Source organism: Spinacia oleracea, chromosome 3 (assembly GCF_020520425.1).
Source record: "Spinacia oleracea cultivar Varoflay chromosome 3, BTI_SOV_V1, whole genome shotgun sequence".
In the NCBI taxonomy this organism is placed as follows: domain Eukaryota; kingdom Viridiplantae; phylum Streptophyta; class Magnoliopsida; order Caryophyllales; family Amaranthaceae; genus Spinacia; species Spinacia oleracea.
This window is the reverse complement of record NC_079489.1, coordinates 15,358,830-15,378,678: the sequence shown is the minus strand read 5'-3', so window position 1 is coordinate 15,378,678 and position 19,849 is coordinate 15,358,830. Positions and strand designations below refer to the sequence as shown.

At 33.6% G+C, this 19,849-nt stretch overlaps 1 protein-coding gene and 1 long non-coding RNA gene across 6 annotated transcripts; both read right to left on the bottom strand.

Annotated features, from left to right (window-relative positions):
• Window positions 1-505: 505 nt before the first annotated feature.
• LOC110789074 (protein DETOXIFICATION 35-like) lies at window positions 506-8,507 on the bottom strand. Of its 4 annotated transcripts, XM_056838876.1 has the most exons (10): window positions 8,376-8,480; window positions 8,021-8,061; window positions 7,790-7,923; window positions 6,350-6,426; window positions 1,946-2,571; window positions 1,701-1,757; window positions 1,290-1,528; window positions 1,088-1,206; window positions 901-987; window positions 506-799 (listed from the first exon to the last, which is right to left on the bottom strand). In XM_056838876.1, the coding sequence occupies exons 4-10, from the start codon at window positions 6,383-6,385 to the stop codon at window positions 722-724; spliced, it is 1,242 nt and encodes a 413-aa protein (XP_056694854.1). In that variant the 5' UTR covers window positions 6,386-6,426; window positions 7,790-7,923; window positions 8,021-8,061; window positions 8,376-8,480; the 3' UTR covers window positions 506-721. The 4 variants fall into 4 exon arrangements, with proteins under 4 accessions (XP_056694854.1, XP_056694855.1, XP_056694856.1 ...); XM_056838877.1 differs by lacking the exon at window positions 8,021-8,061 and having other exon boundaries at window positions 8,376-8,507; XM_056838878.1 differs by lacking the exon at window positions 6,350-6,426 and having other exon boundaries at window positions 8,021-8,484.
• A 4,334-nt stretch (window positions 8,508-12,841) lies between these two features.
• On the bottom strand, window positions 12,842-15,049 carry LOC110797255 (uncharacterized). 2 transcript variants are annotated; one of them, XR_008931401.1, is made up of 5 exons: window positions 15,004-15,049; window positions 14,848-14,893; window positions 14,628-14,722; window positions 14,053-14,116; window positions 12,842-13,096 (listed from the first exon to the last, which is right to left on the bottom strand). It is a non-coding gene; the product is annotated as an uncharacterized lncRNA (long non-coding RNA). The 2 variants fall into 2 exon arrangements; XR_008931402.1 differs by having other exon boundaries at window positions 14,628-14,725; window positions 15,004-15,042.
• Between the last annotated feature and the right edge of the window lie 4,800 nt (window positions 15,050-19,849).

Below are 19,849 nucleotides of genomic sequence, written 5' to 3'. Positions count from 1 at the left end.
TGATCAGATTCGTTAGAGACTTACAGTCGAATAGAGTCAGCATTGTTCGTAACAAGACTACAGAGACTGGTAGTGTTCTCTTCACCTGAATTTCACTTATCTTATCTTATCTTATTGGCTCTGAACTTATCTTATCTTCTCTTATTGACCCTTATCTTATCTTATCTTATCTTATCTGAACTTGACCCTTATCTTATCTTATTGACCCTTATCTTATCTTATTGACCCTGAACTTATCTTATTTTATCTTATCTTATCTTATTATATTGGCCCTTATTTTATCTTATCTTACCTGAAATAAGTGAAAATAAGGTGAAGATAACAGAGCCAAGGTTAGTATCATTATTGCTTATATCAGTTGTAAACTTGTAACTTATAAGGACATTTGTACCATTACATTACACTAAAGGAAAACTGGAAAAATCCAAATGATAGCAAGAATGATATACTCCGGAAACATGTTTCAGAAGTATTATAGATCATCTACTTCAATAACAAAATTGCAGCAAAAAGAAGAAAGGCAATGATCTTGGTGAGTTTTTCAGAGAAGCAATGCCTGTGGCAATTCCCTGTACCGTCCAACAGTTCAGTAATGTTTGGAAGGTAAAAACATAGTTTTTCACTGTCATAAGTTCCATTAAAAAAATCTAAACTATCTATTATTAACTGAAGCTCAAGTGATGCAAGAGCAGAAATACAACATCACTTTCAGTAAATTCCCTCATATTTTAGCACCATTCTTATCTACGTTGATATCTTGTCCACCCCACTTCTGCATTCTGTTGCTTGTTTCCTCCACCTGTAGGTATCATGCCGAAGATACCAGCATAGTTAGTAACAGTTCCATACACCTCTGAATTATGGCGAAATCAAACTATATATCAGCTTTGACATGCTCACCTCTTTATTCCAATTCGTTTTGTAAAGGATGAAGAGTAGAATGAGTGTCTGCAAGACGGTTCCTGCTATCATACCACCCCAAAGGCCCTATCATTGATGAAACCATATTTCAGAAACTTGGATTGTTAAATCGCTAATGAAGAAATATAATCTTTTGTGCAAATAGAAAAGGATAGATATTCAGTACCATTACTCCAAAATCTGCAACATAGCCGAGAATGTATCCAAGAGGTAACCCGAAAACATAGTAGCACACTAAATTTATGTTTGCCACAGTAGCTTGCCACCCCCCTCCAACGGCGACTCCTACAGATATGATAAGAAACTTATCATACTCAAGTACAAGTTGTACAAAAGTCTATGGATAAGTTCCACATTCGAAAATATACCTGAAATGACAGGCTGAACACTATTAAGAACCATTGTCACACCAAGAAGCCAGGCTAATTTGGAAACTGCTTGTTGCAATTCCTTGCTGTCAGTGTAAATTACAGCAAAATAATCTCTAGCAACCAGGACAAAGACCATGCAAATAAGCCCGATGACTAGAGACTGGAAGACTGCAACGTACACACTATATTTGGTTGCCCTTGGATGCTGCAACCCGAGCTCATTTGATACACGTACACTAATAGTAAGTAACAAAACTTGCTTCAGAATGGATAGATTAATTTACCAAAGCCACTTATATATAGCTTCTAATGTATAGATTCGTTACACAATTTCCCAACTCCTTAAACAAATGAGCTGAAAGAGGTTAGTGTCTAACACAGTAAGAACATCAACGAGTAAGCGTTTACCTTACAGCAGCGTTTATTCCAATGAATATCATAAATTGTAGTCCATTTATATTCATGCTGAAAAACAAATAACAGAATTGCATCAGTGACTTCTTTTTTCCTAAAACAACAGCTAGTTAGGAAAATTAGTCAGTTATCAGTAGGAGGATCCAATACACAACAATTGTTCATCTTCTCAACAATGACATGAATGCCAATAGACAATAAACTCATAAGTCATAACTCAGAGAGGTTCTGAAACTGACCAGATAGAAAGGGAGCCAATAGTAATGACAGCATTTGGAAGATGACCAGCAAGAAGCATTATGGTCATCATGTACCAGATTTCAAGGCAAAGCATGACAGCCGAAGCAACTGAAAGCCTAACAAAGGCCCATATGTCCTTAAAAGCAGCCCATGAGAAACCTTTCCAAGCATCCTTACACCAACCAAATACATATACAACTTGGGCAATTGCAGTCGCCCATCTTGTGATGTTGTAAGCTGCTGCAGCTCCTTCCAAACCCCATCCCAATACAGAAATAAAAAGCCATAGAAGTACAGCATGTTCGATCAAAACAACAAATCCGATCCAAGCCATTACATCAACCTTGCTTTGTGCTTGTAAGAACTTTTGAGTAGGAAAATTGATAGCCAACGAGAACACGGAGGGTAGTGTAAGGAAGGTGAACTGTCCAGCAAGGTCGGCTACATCAGGATCCTGTCCTAGAAGCCTTAACAATGGTGCAGCAAAGATGTAAGTTGGCATCAGTACAACACAGCTGAGTAATAGGATAATCCAAGAGCGTTGCAGGTAAATTCCAAGCATATGAACTTGTCCTGCACCGAAAGCTTGTCCACATAATGTCTCAAGTGCGCTCCCCATACCAAGCTACAATGTTCAACAGCAATTTTTACCACATTTTATTAAATATCCATTAACATATTTCCTTACGTACTTGATGTGCTGACAAATCAAGGAAGAATGAAATATAGTACCAATTGGTGCACCAAATTATTTGCCAATAACTCGATGTATTTTAAGTTATTAAACCATGGTAATAGTCCTAAATGCATATACGAAGTAATAGAATCCAACTCAATAAACACCCTTTTAGTATCAATTTTTGTTACAAAAGGAAAAAAACTTCTTCCATCAATTTATGAAAAACATCATTTCAATTTTCAAACAAAAAAAAATATTGAGAATTATTTTTCTAGTAAAGTTACTGCATAAAAAAATAATTTTTAAAAAAAGGGCTAACATACTAGAAATAATGAAGTTACACTTAAAATAAAAAGATGGTCAGATTACACTTTTTTTTTTTTTTTTTTTTTTTTGACATAAAGATTACACTTTTTTCATTATCACATATACTAGTTAGTTATCTAGCAATTTCTTTTTTCCAAACAGTTTCTCAAAATTGCAAAATATGTCATATTATGTTTTCCGTAATACGTACATGCCAATACAGAAATCAAAATAAACTAGTTAATGTCCCATTGCCCCGGGCAATGCCCCAGTGATTATACGTAATTTGAGAATTAATCTTAATAAAAATTGAGTTAAATTAAAAATAAAAAAAAAGTTTGATATTTAAATACTTACGTGTAACATTAGATAAAATGCATAATTTATTTTTATATTTTATTTTGTAAGGTAATTGAATATAAAATTTGGTTAAATATATTAGTAAACTAAATTTAAATTCAAAGTGGAGTAGACGCTTGCTATGTTTAAATTCCAATTATTCCTTTTTTCTATAGCTTTAAGTACATGTTAAATGAATTGTCATGCTAAAAAAACATAGTTGTAAATGAACCTGTCAGAAACATGTAAATGTAAACAGAAAAATTGTAAGTATACTGAGTATATAGTTATTTTGATAAGAAATAATTAAAATACATAATTTATAATTATGGTAGGTAGTACAGTTTTAATATAAACATAATTTATATATTTTAAATTGCTTAAATATCATATGTTGCGTTATTGGATTAATGGTTATGGGTTCAAGCATTGTGGTGTCTGAATTTCTTCACGATATATGGCAAACAATAATAAACTAAGTACTCACAGAAACTGCAAAAGAAAGAAAAAAGAAAAAGGTTCACTAATATAAATACACATTAAAAAAATATAAATGTACACATAAGCATTGTTCATTGATTCAAACAATAAATCATTTTCCCGTTAAAATGTACACTACTTTATAAAAAATAAAAATAATAAATTTGCAAACTAGGACAAAAGTGATCTCCTTCATTTTTTTTATTTTCTAACAGTCTCTCATTTACTGATTTCCTTCCTTTTATATATTCCTAATTAATGCAGCCTCTATTTTCTAATTAATCTTCCTATTTTAACTATGCACACTTGTCTGCTCACATCTTCAATGTAGTAAGATCTTTAATTTTTTATTAGTAAAAATTCTAAAAAATTGATACTCTTAAACTCTTAGCACTCATTGAACAAGTTAAATAAGATCCTATAATTAAGATTATATTTTCCCTTTAGATATGTCTTAATTCTAAATAGTTGTAAGATTCTAAACATAGACAACATTAAGAAATAAAGGGAGTAATATTATTATTATTATTATTATTATTATTATTCCATTACCCGGCACATCATCGGACACACTCTACAAAGCCAATATTTTTGTTGTCCAATTTACGAGCATTAGCATTTTCGATCTTAATTAGTTTTACATAGCCTGCCTGCCAGGCTGCCAGTAGGATGAAGGCTTCAATTGTTAGTACTCCGGTTTTACTTCATTTTAAAAGTAACGAAGGTGACATACTGACATTACCTTTAAAATAATCTTAAACATACTAAAACAATCTACTCCCTCCGTCCCGGAATACTCGACCCGGTTTGACCGACACAGAGTTTAAGACACTTGAATTGACTTATTTAATTTAATAGGTAGTAGTTGATAGTGAGGTATTATTTTAATGTAGTTAGTGGGAGGTGAGTTAAGAGGTGGGGTTGGGGAGAGTAGGGGTTGAATTTTTAATTATTTTTTGTATGGAGTAGGGGGTAGGTGGGTTAATAGGGGTGGAGTGAGAAATAATATAATATTGTTAGAATATTTCCATTTTTAGAAACAGGTCAAGTATTAAGGGACGGCCCGATAAGGAAAACAGGTCAAGTATTCCGGGACGGAGGGAGTATCTAATATGGATAAAGGATGCATATTTGCTGAAACCAAATTCTTATATGAGACTGTCTTCACCATCAACTGATAGTGAGACCAGTTCACACTTGCGAATTTAGGTATGTTACTTCTATAATTTAGATATGTTACTTTTTAAAAAAAAAATTAGAGGAGATACTTTTTTTAGTTTAGGTATGTTACTTCTATAGTTTATACATGTTACTTTTTTTATAGGGAGTAGTTTTAGGGGAGATACCTTCTTAGTTTAGGTATGTTACTTCTATAGTTTAGACATATACGGAGTAGTTTTAGGGAGATACCTTCTTAGTTTAGGTATGTTACTTCTATAGTTTAGACATGTTACTTTTTTTTTACTAATTTTAGAGGAGGTATTTTTTTTAGTTTAGGTATGTTACTTCTATAGTTTAGACATGTTACTCTTTTTTTTATATAATTTTAGATGAGGTACTTTTTTAGTTTAGGTATGTTACTTCTATAGTTTAGACATGTTACTTTTTTTTATACAGAATAGTTTTAGGGGAGGTACATTTTTAGTTTAGGTATGTTACTTCTATAGTTTAGACATGTTACTTTTTTTTATATAATTTTAGAGGAGGTACTTTTTTAGTTTAGGTATGTTACTTCTATAGTTTAGATCTGTTACTTTTTTTTATAGTTTTAGCGCTCGTCACACCATCAAGTTGATGGTGTGACTGGTCTCACAGGAGACGCGCTGTTTGCTGAAATATTAGAGCGCCACCTAGGATTACGGTTGGTTTCGGCCAATGAAAAGTAAGATTTCTAATTTATTTTTGAATTAAAAAAAATCAAGTGTCACATAGATAATTAATTAGGTGCCACATAGATATTTTAATTAATTAATTACTAATATACAACTCCATCCAAAATAAAAAAAAAAACTATAATAATTAAAAGATAAATCTAAAATAAAATTCATCCAAAATCAAACACTAATAAAAAATAAAAGTCATCCAAAATCAAACACTAATCTAAAATAAAATTCAATCTAAAATCAAACACTAATCCAATATTAGAGTGCCACGTATGAAATCTAATGTTTTCGGCCAATGAAAAATAATATTTTGAAATTATTTTTGAATTAAAAAAGTCGAGTGTCACGTAGATAAATAATTAGGCGCCACGTAAATGTTTTTATTAATTAATTATTAATATTACACATATACAATTTCATCCAAAATCAAACATTCTAATAATTAAAAAATAAATCTAAAATGGAAATCCAAAAAAAAAAAAAAATCTAATCTAATATATATAAATATAGCAGTTTGTATATATAAAAGTTTTATTTTAACTTAACAATTTTTTAGAATTCGTGCATTCGCACGAGCTAAAATCTAGTAAATTAATAAAATAATGACATCTTAGGCTAGTTGCAAATATTAACGACATTCAAATGTTGGAATCTTGTAATTAAAAAAAACGAAATGATCGAGCGAGGAAATAATAGTTGAAGGAGAGAAAAAAGACCAGGAATCCGAAGGAGAAGGTGTTGATAACGGACATGGAAATGGAAACAGCAGAAAGCTCAAGCTCCCCAAGATGCCCTGCAAAAATATTGGTAAGAGAACCAGTGGCGTACGTACAAATTATGTTAAAAACTAACGAAGCTGCTATCTTCCATAGCATTCCCGACTCCTCCTTAAACACCGACACCGCCTCGCTTACGCTCTTCACCGCCGCGTAGTCTCCATTTTCCGCCTTCAACCTCTCAATGCTGCCGCCGTTGATCAGCAATGGTGCCTCCATTTTCTCTCTCTCTTGGATTCTTTTTTTTTTTCTTTTTTTTACCTCTCCTTAATAGACGTGCAAGTGGACTGGGTCACGTACCGGGTGCAATGGTGCAAGGCGGATATATATAATGGTTTTTTTTTTCATGTATGTTACTTACTTACTATGTTAGTATGTGGTATTAAATGTAGGGGATTGAACTGATCCTTGGTGATTAGGAGACAAAACACGTGTTTGTGTGTGTAGATCAAGAGAGGGTCTATGGTCTTGGGTATGTACTGTCACCTTAGATTTTAACCAATTAAGCTAGTTGACATCGATAAAACACAAAGCAAATTGAATAAGGTCTTTACTATATTCGAATTTAATAATCACATATGGGTTGTGTGATTTTAAAAAGTTAAGCAATTTGATTACGTGGTACTATAATTTGAATGAATTAGATGTATTTCCACGTTTTATGAACAAAAGATTTGAGAAAAGGTGATATTATACCATAAATGTTCATATGATTATAAAGAAAAGAGAGGGTGTGTGAAAATGGGTTTTGGACTTTTGGTGTGTGAAAAATGTACAAGTTTGAAAAGTATTAAATCTCCTATAACAGTGGACAATCCATTAAAACAGTTATTTTCGATTGCGGAAATGATAAAGGTCGCAACATGCGACCTTTAAGCCGTGTCACAATAGTGACATGGCACGCGTATGTGTCATAAATATCATCGTCCTTCCGATTGAGTTGTTCAAAAAAAAACTACCCTATTTTATTTTCATGGATCTCGATCTAAATGCATAGGCCTTTCTAGCTAATTTATTCGAAGTATGTTCTCTGATCTCTAAAGGCATTATGTTCTAAGATACCAATGAGTCACAAGAACAATACAAACTACAAATGGGAAGGGGTATTCAAAGTTCAAACATATATGATCTATCGTACACAGGTCATAAGTGTTAAGCTCTTAACCAGTAGACCAAGACATTATTGATATCTCCTAAAGCATTGCATGCAACGTTAAGATATGTTAGGACCTTAAAGGGAGGGTGAGAGTGATACTATTTCAACTCAGTGAGAACTACACTATCAGATTTCAAAAAAATATTTTAAAAAAAATAGGGATGTTTCAACAGGATTTCAAATGTATAAAGTATAAGCATAAGAAGAGTAGTACTGAAGCAAACCTCGATTTGCATTGGAGGTCACAGGAGCACATCTGTTAACAACATTTCCTTGTCTGTCCACCAAAGTTTTCGCAAAAGTTTCATTGATCTCATCTAATACGAAGTATTACTCTGGACTTCTTTGATTTTAGAAACTTGTACATTGGTAAATGCATAATTGCGATTAGTAAATAATTAGCAAAAGAACTGAACCCAGAAATTAAATTAATCTGATTGAAGTTGAATAATTACCTTAACAGTGACATCATAAAAAGAATTATGCAATTCTTTAGCTGATCTTGAGAAGATGGAGATGGGTAGATGTATTAAAAAAAAATGGGTAACAAAAAGGCCCAGAAAGAAGAAAGAGAAATTACAGAGTCCATGAAAAGTTGTACAAAATTGCTCAAAATCATGCCAAACATCCAGAATTATGCAACCAGAATCATATAAAAACATGTACGAACAAAATTGTGAAAAGAATTCCACCAAATTCGGGCATATGACAAAACCCCCAATTCAATTTTGCCCTAATTTGCAATTCACGGAGTACTAAAAAAGGAAATTAAAATCGAAGAACGGGGAAGAGAGGTTCATAGAAACTTACATGAATTCGTGGATTGTAGGAAAAAAAAACACAAGGATTGTCCATCAAATGGATGGAAATCACCTTCTTCAAGCTTAGAAACGAAATGGGGTCTTATTTTCGTCGGGCTGTGCGCATCGTTCTCCGTTTTCTTCAGTTATTCTATCGCGCGGGAAAAAAAAACAGATTTTAGAAGAGGTGAAAAGACCATTTTGCCCCTAAATTATATACTTCCTCCGTTCCATACATATTGCACTAGTCCAACTCTAACACATTACTTTGAATCTTAATAACCCAAATCGTGTGTAATTAAAAATTATAAAAAATTAAATTTAGGAAATATATATTGATATACAAATCTAACATGACTCCACATGACTACAGTCACAAAAAACGGCCAAAGTCATAGTGTGAATAGTGTGAAAAACAAAATGGTGCGATATTTACGTAACGGATGAAGTATTTGAAACAAAAAATTGGGGTCCATAAACGAAAATTCAGACAAAATCGGTTTATGCAATTATGTCTATTATATAAGTCATGCTCTTGAGTATTTTGGTGTTTACATAAAATATTAATAATACCCTTAGTTCATACTACGTATTTAAGTAAATTTTTAAATACATTAGGGTGTGTTTTCTCTAACTTATGGAATTTAACATTGTCTGAACTTATATGAACATATAGGACACTATAAGACTTTATTTAACTTATAGGAGCTTATAAGACTTGATTTAACTTTAGGACCTATAGGCACTTATTTAACTTATAGGACCTTATAAGACCTTATTGAACCTTATTAGATTCTTACAAAACTTTTAGCTATTAGAATATTGATAATTGTTTATTGCAAATATTAATAAATACTATAAGAAATTATTATTTAGTTCTTATATTAATAATTATCTCTTTTATGTTATTATTAATAATATAAACTATTACTCCGTGATAATAATTCAAAATTTATAAAATTCAAGCACGAATTTGACCCGTTTGTAAAATATTTATGATTGACTCTTTAATAAACCTTTTTATACTCCGTAATGGAACTTTATCAAGGACGAAAAAACAACGAACCACATTGATACTCTTTACGAGCATTTCACATGTCACATGTCTAGGGGGAATGTAAGTTGGAAGTTATTACTTACGGTTAACGTATTGATATAAGAAGTAATATTATGATTATTTTCATCTTACCAAAAAGATCGTCCATTAATTTGTGATGTACACGTAATTTTAAAAGTGTTAATTGAGTTTTTCCCTTATAATTATATTGATAGTAATTAATAATAACAAATTTATTAATACTTACATATCATAAATACGGAATAATCATTATTGTCAAATAGTAACCACAAATTTTTTAATAATAAAAATATGATTATTTAATACTCCCTCCGTCTCTTTTTGTTTTTTACATTTTCCTTTTTGGGTATTTCGAAATGTTCTTTACATTTCCTTTTATACTATCACATAAATGACTTAGCATTCTATCAAAATTTGTGTCCAATTATTATTTTAACTAATTAAATTCATTGGGTCATTTAATTTCTCACACTTTTCCATTGGGACATTAAATTTTTCTCATTTCCCAATATCAGAATCTTGATAAAAGTGAAAACATTATAAATAAACGTAATTTATCTCGTTTAAATAAAAAAATTGAGAAATTTCAATGCAAATTAATTATTCGTTAAAACGCGTGAAAAATACCAAACGTAAAAAACAAAAAGAGATGGAGGGAGTACTTCGTATAACAACGCAAATAATCATAATATTACATATTTTATTAATTGAAAATTATAGGACCTTACTGGACCTTCTAGAACGTTATTAGACATTATTGGAACTTATTTAACTTATAAGACCTTATAATACCTTATTTAACTTATCTGAACTTATAGGTTATGAAACTCATTTAAATAAGGTATTGTACATTTAAGAGAACAAGTCCTTAATTTGTAGAGTGTTACAACATTATTTACATATAAATTCCGATTTTAAAAGTATACACACGCATTACGTGCACACGCATTACGTGCACCAAATACTAGTTAATAGTTATAGAATAAGATGTCATATGATCAGATCGATTAATTAAAGACTTTTAGAGGTAGCATTATAACAAAACTACAAAGAAGGAGTATATACTCAGGGGCGTTAATAGAGTTACGTTGAGCAGCTCGTGCCTCGCGAGCAATTCGAACTCGACTTGGTCAAAACTCACTTCAAAAACTTAACGACCACGAGTTGAGCACACTCTTATTCAACTCGATAAGCTCGTAGGCATCTGGTAACTTACTAACTTTTAACATAATTTAATTAACTTTTTGTATTATTCCATATCTTTTTAAGAGATACAGTTTCTTTATTCGACCGTATTTTATTAAGAGATACACTCTCCTTATTCGACCGTATTTTATTAAGAAATATTCTTTCTATTTTTGATATGTCATGGCCGGTCCCCACTTCCAATTTTATTTTATCTTTCTCTCCCTCTTGTAATCATCACACTTACTCACATCCTCTTATTTTAATTCACCCACTTTCAATTTTATACAATAAATAATAATCCAATACCCCACTTTCATCTCATTTTAATAAATTCAACTCAACCTCTTAATAGTTAAAACTACATGTCGGTCAAAATGTATCTCTTAAAAAGATACGAAAGGAGTATATTCATTTTCTATAGGTAAATTTATTAAAGAGGTATATAATTACCTTTATACGTTGAGTGATTTTGAATGGATAATTTTTAATAACGTCAAAAATCTCTTCTAAAAGCTTTCCAAGCGGCCTGCTGAGATCAAATGAGATATTCCCTTAATTTAGTTTATTATTTTTTACTAGGACCTTAAGTCGGGAAATAGCCATTGATTATCACTTTCCGGCGTTGACTAATCATTTTATTTTATATTTTTTTTAAAAAAATCACCTTTTCCCTCCAATTCTAACCCCTTTTTTATTCGTATTTGTTAGAAATGACCTTCATGAGAAAGAAACTTTTCTTTTTTTAAGTGGCAAATTAGGACCTTGAATCACATTTTGGCTGTTGACTAGGACCTTTAGCCGGATTCTAAGCGTCGTCTTTAATTGTTTTTCAGCATTGACTTTGTTGTCTCACAAATGTGATTTTAGGTCCTAATCCCCGCCTTCCCTACAATTACTTTAAAAGACAAGCTAGGTATCAAAACGGGGTTAAAGATAACTATTTCACAAAAAGATTGTGGAAATCAATATTATTCATGACAGTTTACGTTATCAAAGTTGTAGTATCCATACATTGTATTTCATACTTCATAAATTACAACGGCATTATATCCACACATTGCATTTTATATTTCATACACGAGATTAACCATACCTAAACCTAACTAACTAAACTCTTCCACAAAAATGAAACTGAGTACAAACGAAAATATTCGCATAGACTTTTAAAAAAATAGCCAAATGGTCATTAATCTCTGCCTCTTAATTACCTTTTTTCTTCTTCCTCGCCTTCTCATACTTCATATTCTCGGAGGAGAGAGATGTGAAATGGAAAAATAAAGGGAGTTTGGAATTAGAGGCCGGGAAAAAAAAGGGGGGAAAAGGGGTCGTGGGTGGGTGGCAAGATGGTGATTGGATGCAAGACTTGGAGAAGAGAAAAGGATGAAATGGAGGCAAGTGGAGAAATGTGATTTCAGGTAGTCCTTCCTCACAAAGATTACTACATAAAAGGTCATTTTTAATAAATTACAATAAGGAGGACTAAAATTGGAGGGAAATGGGGCTTTCTTTTTTGTTTTTTAAGGTCACATGACTAGCACATGATGAGTCAACACTGGAAAGTGATGATCAATGATCATTTTTCGATTGAAGGTCTCGGTCAACAACAATAAATTCAAGTAAGGTCTCATTTTACCTCTTTTATTTTATATAAGGTTCCTTCTTAATTACAAAGTCGTCCTCGTAAAAGTTTCTTTCAAACAAATTTTCCTTCAACAATAAACGACTTTTTTACTATTAGATTAACGTATAGGTATTTTAAGATAACTTTTGCCTTATAATATTTATTGTACATCCTTCTTAATTTAGAGTTTGTACAACTTATGTTAATAGAGTTGTGTACAACAATTCCTTCTTAGGCCCCATTTAGTTCACCTTATTTCTCCTTATCTGATCTGATCTGTACTAACCCTGATTTCAAGCAGCTCTCAGTGTGTTGTTAAGCATAAATTATTTTCTTAATTTGGTATTAAAAATTTCTTTTGAAACTAATTGATATTATAGTTTTGGGATTTTATTAACTCGGTGAATGAATTTAAAATTTTGTTAAACCAATCCCGAATTTCTACTACTCCCTCCGTCCCACATTACTTGTTACACTTTCTTTTTTCGTCCGTCCTAAATGTAACACCCCGACAATTCCCTTTTTCTAAAACAACCCTTTTATAAATATAACTATAGAGAATTATCAAGGCATTGTCGCCCGTGTGAAAACGTACGGCTTATTCAGAATTTTGCAGCGGAAAACATAAAACTAACTTTTAGGTTCATAAATAATCGATTACATACTAAGTCCAAAACCAATTAACGGAAATAAGGAAATACGAATAGTACGACAACTTTCAAATATAAGTTAACAACCCAAATCACTTAATAAAACAAATATAACTACAAGCTCTCTAATCCCGATCCCAATGATGCATCATCTTCAAACCTGTAGATGGGCAACGCTTATTGATCCTTAGAGACTGCTCACCAAAGTTGGGTCATCACAGGATCAATAAGGCATAGCCATGATCAACACACACAAACAAAGCACGTAATCAGCAAAGCTGAGTACTACATACTAAAACAATAATAATCCTAACATGATACTATTAAACATAATTAAGGGCAGACAAAGCATGATAATCTGACGACCATACTTAACTAGACTAGGCTAGACTGGACTAGACTTTTATAACAATAATATTATTTTAATTGAAATAGGCAATGGACCGAGTTTTCTAGCTAAGCGAGGTACGTGCGCGACTCCGTAACCTCAGTGACCTGCGATATCGAGGAACGTTTGACTGAAAATAGGACGCGGTGATCAATCCGGTCCGAATGAAAGGCCATGGGCTACCACCATGAACCCCAACTCCTGTTTGTCCGTCACTTTAGACGTGCACAGTCTAAAGCTATTGCTACTCAGTTTCACTTTACATGATTTACAAATTGACACCCTGTTATGACTCAACAATCACATAAGGCATGCAACTCACATTTATTTATAACTGTTTTTATCTTGGAATTGAGTAAGTGACCACAAAGGCATCAAACAAGACTCATTCCAATTAACTCCAATCTTTTCTTTAATACTGATCAACCCCTGAATATGGGTATAAGGTTTCAACTTACTAAATAAGGTCCTCCGCCCTCATAAAGTAGTGAAAAGCTAAAAAGGGAACAACAATTAACTGATCTGAATTATATACTAAATAATCTAGTGTTCCCAATCAAACATGTTTGCATCAATCTTCCATACTAACATGTTATAATCCTCAATATGCAATAAAGGTTTAATATGTTCATCCAACAGTATCAAACATGCAATTTCAACCTGACTAAGTTCATCAACAACATCAACATAACCAAGTTCATCAATAATTCAACATGGTTTCAACAATTAGCACACATTCCAAGCACACAGGTATGTACGTACCTTGTGTAAACAAACTGCAAGACCACTTTAATAATTCAAAAGTCGCCTAAGGAGAATTCTCCGCCTAAAACAACCAACAAGGATTCACAATCAACTTCTAAACATTCACAACAATAACAAAGCATTCTAAATACATCCTAAACATATTTAGAACTTTCCCCAATATCAAAACTTGAGTATTTGATTTCTTAGCATCATAATTATTGAATTAGTGATTGAAATCCGTTGAAAATTCTTTGCAAACATCGTACTTTAAATTTCAAGCATATAAATTTGTTTAAAAACTTCCCCAACACCAAATTACCACGCTTAGAATATAAAAATAATAGTTTTAATCATTCCAAATCATTCTACCATGATCCAACATCATTAAAAACTTAGAATTCCCGCTTTAACTAATTTAAATTCTCGTTTCAATCAATGTATGAAATCTGAAAATTAATAATTTAATCATAAAATATTAAAATCTGAAATAAGTAAATAAATCTTAAAAATCATAATTTTAATTCACTCCAACAATATTTAAATTAATACATATGATATAAAAAGATTAGCTTTGGGTTTTAAGAGTTAACCGACGAGAGAGGACGACGGCGGCAGGCGGTGAGGCGCGGCCGGAGGCGGCAGCACTGCTCGGCGACAGCAAGGAGAGGGTGGCGCGACTCGGTTGCTGCTACGCAAAAACCAAAACGAGCGAGGAGAGCAAGAGCGAAAAAGATCGTGAGAAGGGTAGCGAAGCTGCAAGAAACGAACGAAAGAGAAAGGAAGAAGAACGAAGGAGAAGAAGAAGGTTACCGTGCAGCTGGCGGTCGCGGCGGCGGTAGGTGGTCGGCGGCTGGGGCTGTGCGAGGTTCAAGCATAATCACGTGAGGAGGGGTGAAAACGAAGAAAGAAGAACGAAAAGAAAAGGGGAACGAAAGAGAAAAGGAAGGACGACGGAGAAGAGCTTACCGGCTGTGACGAGGACGGTGGAGGTCCGGCGGGTGTATGGTGGCTGGTGGCTGGGCAGAGAGTACCAAGGTTTGAGGGTTTGCTAGTTTACGTGAGTTTGAATGAGAGATAGGTTTTGCTTCTTTTTTTTTTCTCTTTTGCGTTTTCACGTGAAGTTCAAATGGGGTTTTGGCTTTGTTTATTTTTTTTATTTTTGTTTTACGTGAATTAGAGTAAAGGGAGGGTTTGAGTTTTGGGTTTTAATATTGGGCTTTCCCAAGTGGGCTAGAATTAGGATTTAGCTTTTATGATTCGAATCCAAAACTGAATAGGATCGTTTTCTAAATTCAATCAATTTTCGTAATTCAAATTCTTTTCTACTTAAAATTCTAAAATCATTTTCGATTTCGTAAATCGTTGAAAATATTAATATGTAATAAATAAATATATGTTAATTATATATTTATTTCCAAAATTCATAAATTCTTATTTAAATATATTAAATATACGGTAAAATATATAAATGAAATGTATAAAATTACGGGGGATTACACTAAATTACTTACATTTCTAAACTAGGAATAACCCCATAATTATTATATTGTTTTTCTCTTTCCACTCATTTTTTTTTTGTCCTCACACCCTCTCTCGTTCAATTAAAAAAAAATATCCCCACTAACTCCTATTACATCTTGTTTTTCAATAAAATAACAGTTAATTAATAATCAAACAACCACTTATCATCTAAAATTTTGTGTAAAAATAAGTGTAACGAGTAATTTGGGACGGAGAGAGTATAATTTTAAATCTTGAAAATAAATTTGGTTCAAGCTTTAAAGGTTTATTATTCTAGAAAATTACTTATAATCGAAGATTAATTTTGAAACTATGATTTTCACTTTTAAACTAACTATTGGGAACTTAAAATAACAGTTTTTCAATGAATGTTTTAGAATTTGAAGGAGGTCAGTTTGGAGGGAGAGTTCGAGGTTGAAAAGGAACGGTGATGGCTGATGAAAAGTAGGACAGATTGGCTATCTAAAGGAGAAAGGAATACGGCTTTCTTTCATAAATCGGTTATAATTGGTAGGCAAAGCAATAGGATCAGGTCTCTGTCGAATAATGTAGGGCAAGTTTTTTCAACTCAGGGGGAGATTAGGACTCTTATTGACTCCTTTTTTGCTGATCTGTATACCACAGAAAAGCCCAACATCAACCCTAGTTTCCAGTCAAGCTCTAGTACTATAAATATTGGGCACATCCCAACGGATTTGGAAATTAAAAACGCTCTTTTCTCCATGAAACCAATCAAAGCCCCAGGCCCGGATGGGTTTCACCCAATTTTCTTTCAAAAAACGTGGGGAATTGTGGGTCAGGAAGTTTGTCAACATATAAAATCTTGGTTTAAGGAAGGGAGGGTACCTAAAGACATATGTCATGCTCTAATCTGCCTAATACCAAAACAGAAAAATCCTGAGCTTGTTAAACACTTTAGACCAATTAGTCTGTGCAATACGGTGTACAAGGTGGTAACCAAGATTATAGTGAATAGGTTGAAGCCCCACCTGCCTACTTGGATTTCTAACAACCAGAATAGTTTTATTAAAGGTAGGGGGCCTGATATTAACCTAGTGGTGGCATCGGAAATTCTTCATTCTATGCACAAGAAAAAGGGAAAATGGGGTTGGTTTGCTTTGAAAGTCGATCTTGAAAAGGCTTATGATAGGCTAGAATGGGGGTTTGTGAGGGAATGTCTAGTTAACATTGGTCTTGACCTTGATACAGTAAGGCTTATCATGGATTGTGTTTCGAAAGCCTCCTCTTCCATTCTGGTCAATGGTAGGAAATCCACTTCTTTTGAGCATTCGAGAGGGCTAAGGCAGGGAGACCCTATGTCCCCATACTTATTTAACATTTGCCTCCAAACGTTGTCTGCCAGTATAACCCAAGCCTGTAACATTAAGCAGTGGACTCCTTTCCTTGTAGGGGCTAAAAGAGTGCCCATCTCACATCTACTCTTTGCTGATGACCTGATCTTGTTTGGTAGAGTAGATGAGTCAACTGCTTTTGCCGTCCGTGACACCCTAGATTTCTTCTGCTCAGTTTCTGGCCAAAAGATAAATGAGGATAAGAGTAGACTCACTTTCTCTCCAAACACTTGTCAGGAAACAAAAAACCTCTTCCAGGAGACCCTAAATGTGAGGGAGAGTGAGAATCTAGGGATGTATTTAGGGATACCAATCTCTCACATGAAGCCTAAAAGGAAGGAAGTCCAATTCATTGTTGACAAAGTCAGATCTAGACTTGCAAATTGGAAAGCTAACTTCCTATCGAGAGCAGGTAGACTATGTTTGATTAAATCCACTCTGAATACTATTCCAACTTACTACATGCAGGCTACTTTCCTCCCAATTTCAACCCTAAATGATCTAGATAGGATTTGTAACAACTTCTTATGGGGTGAAGTAGAGGGGAAAAACAAAATTCACTTAGTAGGCAAGGAGACTACCTTTAGGCCAAAGGAGAATGGGGGGTTGGGAATTAGAAGCCATAACATTATGAATACCATAGCCATGGCCAAGTTAGGCTGGAAGATGTGTAGAGGACCTACCAATTTAGCAGTCCAGTGTATCCACTCCAAATATGTGCACAACAACTATGTTACTAGTTTCAAGAAAGGTTCCACTCTCTGGAAAAGCATTGGCAAAGGGTGGAATTTTCTAAGTTCAAAGAGCTTATGGCATATAGGCAGAGGGGATAGCATCTCGTTATGGAATGACAATTGGATAGGAAGTGGGACTCTTAGAAGCCTAATTTATGGCCCTATCACAGAGGACGAAGAACACAGACTATTGAGCACCTGTATTGTAGAAGGACATTGGACTTTTGATCACCTGACTATCACCATCCCCACTGAGATATTACATCGCATACACTCACTTCCAAAACCAAATCAAACTCAAATTGACACCCCCATCTCCCCCTTTGTCATTGAAGGGAAGTTCTCCTCATCTCTAGCCTATACAGCAGCCACCATGAACCCAAACCAACCAAACCTTGACTGGATCTGGAAAGCTAACGTACCTCCCAAACTTCAATTTTTTCTTTGGCTCCTTTGGTGGGATAGAATCCCACATTGTCATCTCTTGCACATAAGAGGCATTGTAAATGATCCACTTTGTTTACCCTGTGGCCACGAGGAGGAAAAATCCATCCATGTCATGCGTGATTGTGTAGTGGCTAGGGGGGTGTGGGATGATCTGAATATGGACCTTAACATGCGCCAGGGGGACATTAGGACATGGATTAGAACGAACTTAGGCCTTAATCATAGGAGAGGAGGGATTAGTTGGAATATCTTGTTTGTCTTTGTGTGTTTTGAGTTGTGGAAACAGAGGAACAACCTGGTGTTTTCGAACAAAGTAAGCCAATCACCCCAAATACTCATAGACAAAGCTGTTAGGTTAGCTCAGGAATTCATAGCTATTAGGAAACCCATTATAGCCATAGAGAAACCAAGACCCAACCATCAAAGTGGTAACCACTGTCTGGGGTTTGTCCATGTGTATGTAGATGCTTCTTTCATAACTCCTAGATGTATATCAAGTGTGGCAGGAGTATTACAGGACTTTGCAGGTAACTGGTTGCAGGGATTTCAAAAACAAACCTATACACTCAACCCTCTACAAGCGGAGCTCATTGGGATTAAAGAGGGAATGGTGTGCGCTCTAAAGGAAGACTACAACAAGATCATTATCTTCACAGACTGCTAAAAGGCAGTTGATCTGTTCAACAAAACTGATTTTGAAACTGACATGTACTTTAGCATTTTAAATGAATGTAGGGAGTTATACCAATCTTTCCACGAGGCTAGATTGCTCCACATTGATCGAGACAGGAACAAGTTGGCAGATGCTCTAGCAAGGAAGGGGAGAAATGCTTCTTTGGATGTTAATGTAACTACATATTTGGCTATTCCTCCTAGTTATTGTTTAAATTTAGTCCTTTCGGATTGTAATAGGCGTAACGCCGAAATGTAAACTCCTCTAGTCATGCTGTTTTCACCAAAAAAAAAAATGAATGTTTTAAATTTTCACGAAATTTAAGAGAAAAAATTACTCCGTAGTAATTAAGCATTCTCGAGCTCCAAAATTTAATTAACGAGTTCAAGTCAAGCTACGAGCAAATTTAACGAGCTTAGTGAATAAAGAGAAAGAGTGGAGCATGAGTGCAAAATGTTCGAGTCAAGTTGAGCACTCTCCAACTCTTGCCCTTAGATGCTGCAACCCGAGCTCATTTGATAATCGAACGCCAACAGTAAGTAACAAAAATCACTTCAAAAGGGACAAATTAGTTTACCATAACCACTTATAGCTTCTAATGTATAGGATCATTACAGAATTTCCCAACTCCAAAAATAAATGAGCTGGTGAGATTATTATTAGAGGTTACTACAGAAAAATCTCGATGTGTAATGAAAAATCAAGTGATGATGTATTTAATAATACATTTGTTTCATAAAGATCTTTAGAGTTACTATTTGCACAAATATTAATACAAAAGTAGAAAAGTTGGTTGAATATAATAAAATATGGATAAAGTAAGAAAAATGTGTAAAAATGTGGGTGAATGTACGAAAAAATAAATAAAGTAAGAGAAAATGAATGAAAAATTGTAAATATTGTGGGGTAAGAAAGGTAAGGTAGTAAATTTTCATGTCCAAAAATAGAATAAAACAAAGAGTAAAGAACATTATGAAACGGATTAAAACGAAAAGTGTAAATAACATTTTGAAACGGAGGTAGTATGTGCATAAGTTAAGAAGAGAGATCCCACAAAATATGAGGGGTAGAAATAAGGGTTCTAC

Coding starts and splice junctions, on each gene's coding strand:
- LOC110789074 (XM_021993723.2), bottom strand. CDS start 6,628: ATGGAGGCACCATTGCTGATCAACGGCGGCAGCATTGAGAGGTTGAAG. Junction 1,207..1,289: donor TGTTCAGCCTGTCATTTCAG/GTATATTTTCGA, acceptor TCATATCTGTAG/GAGTCGCCGTTGGAGGGGGG. Junction 800..900: donor AAACGAATTGGAATAAAGAG/GTGAGCATGTCA, acceptor TGATACCTACAG/GTGGAGGAAACAAGCAACAG.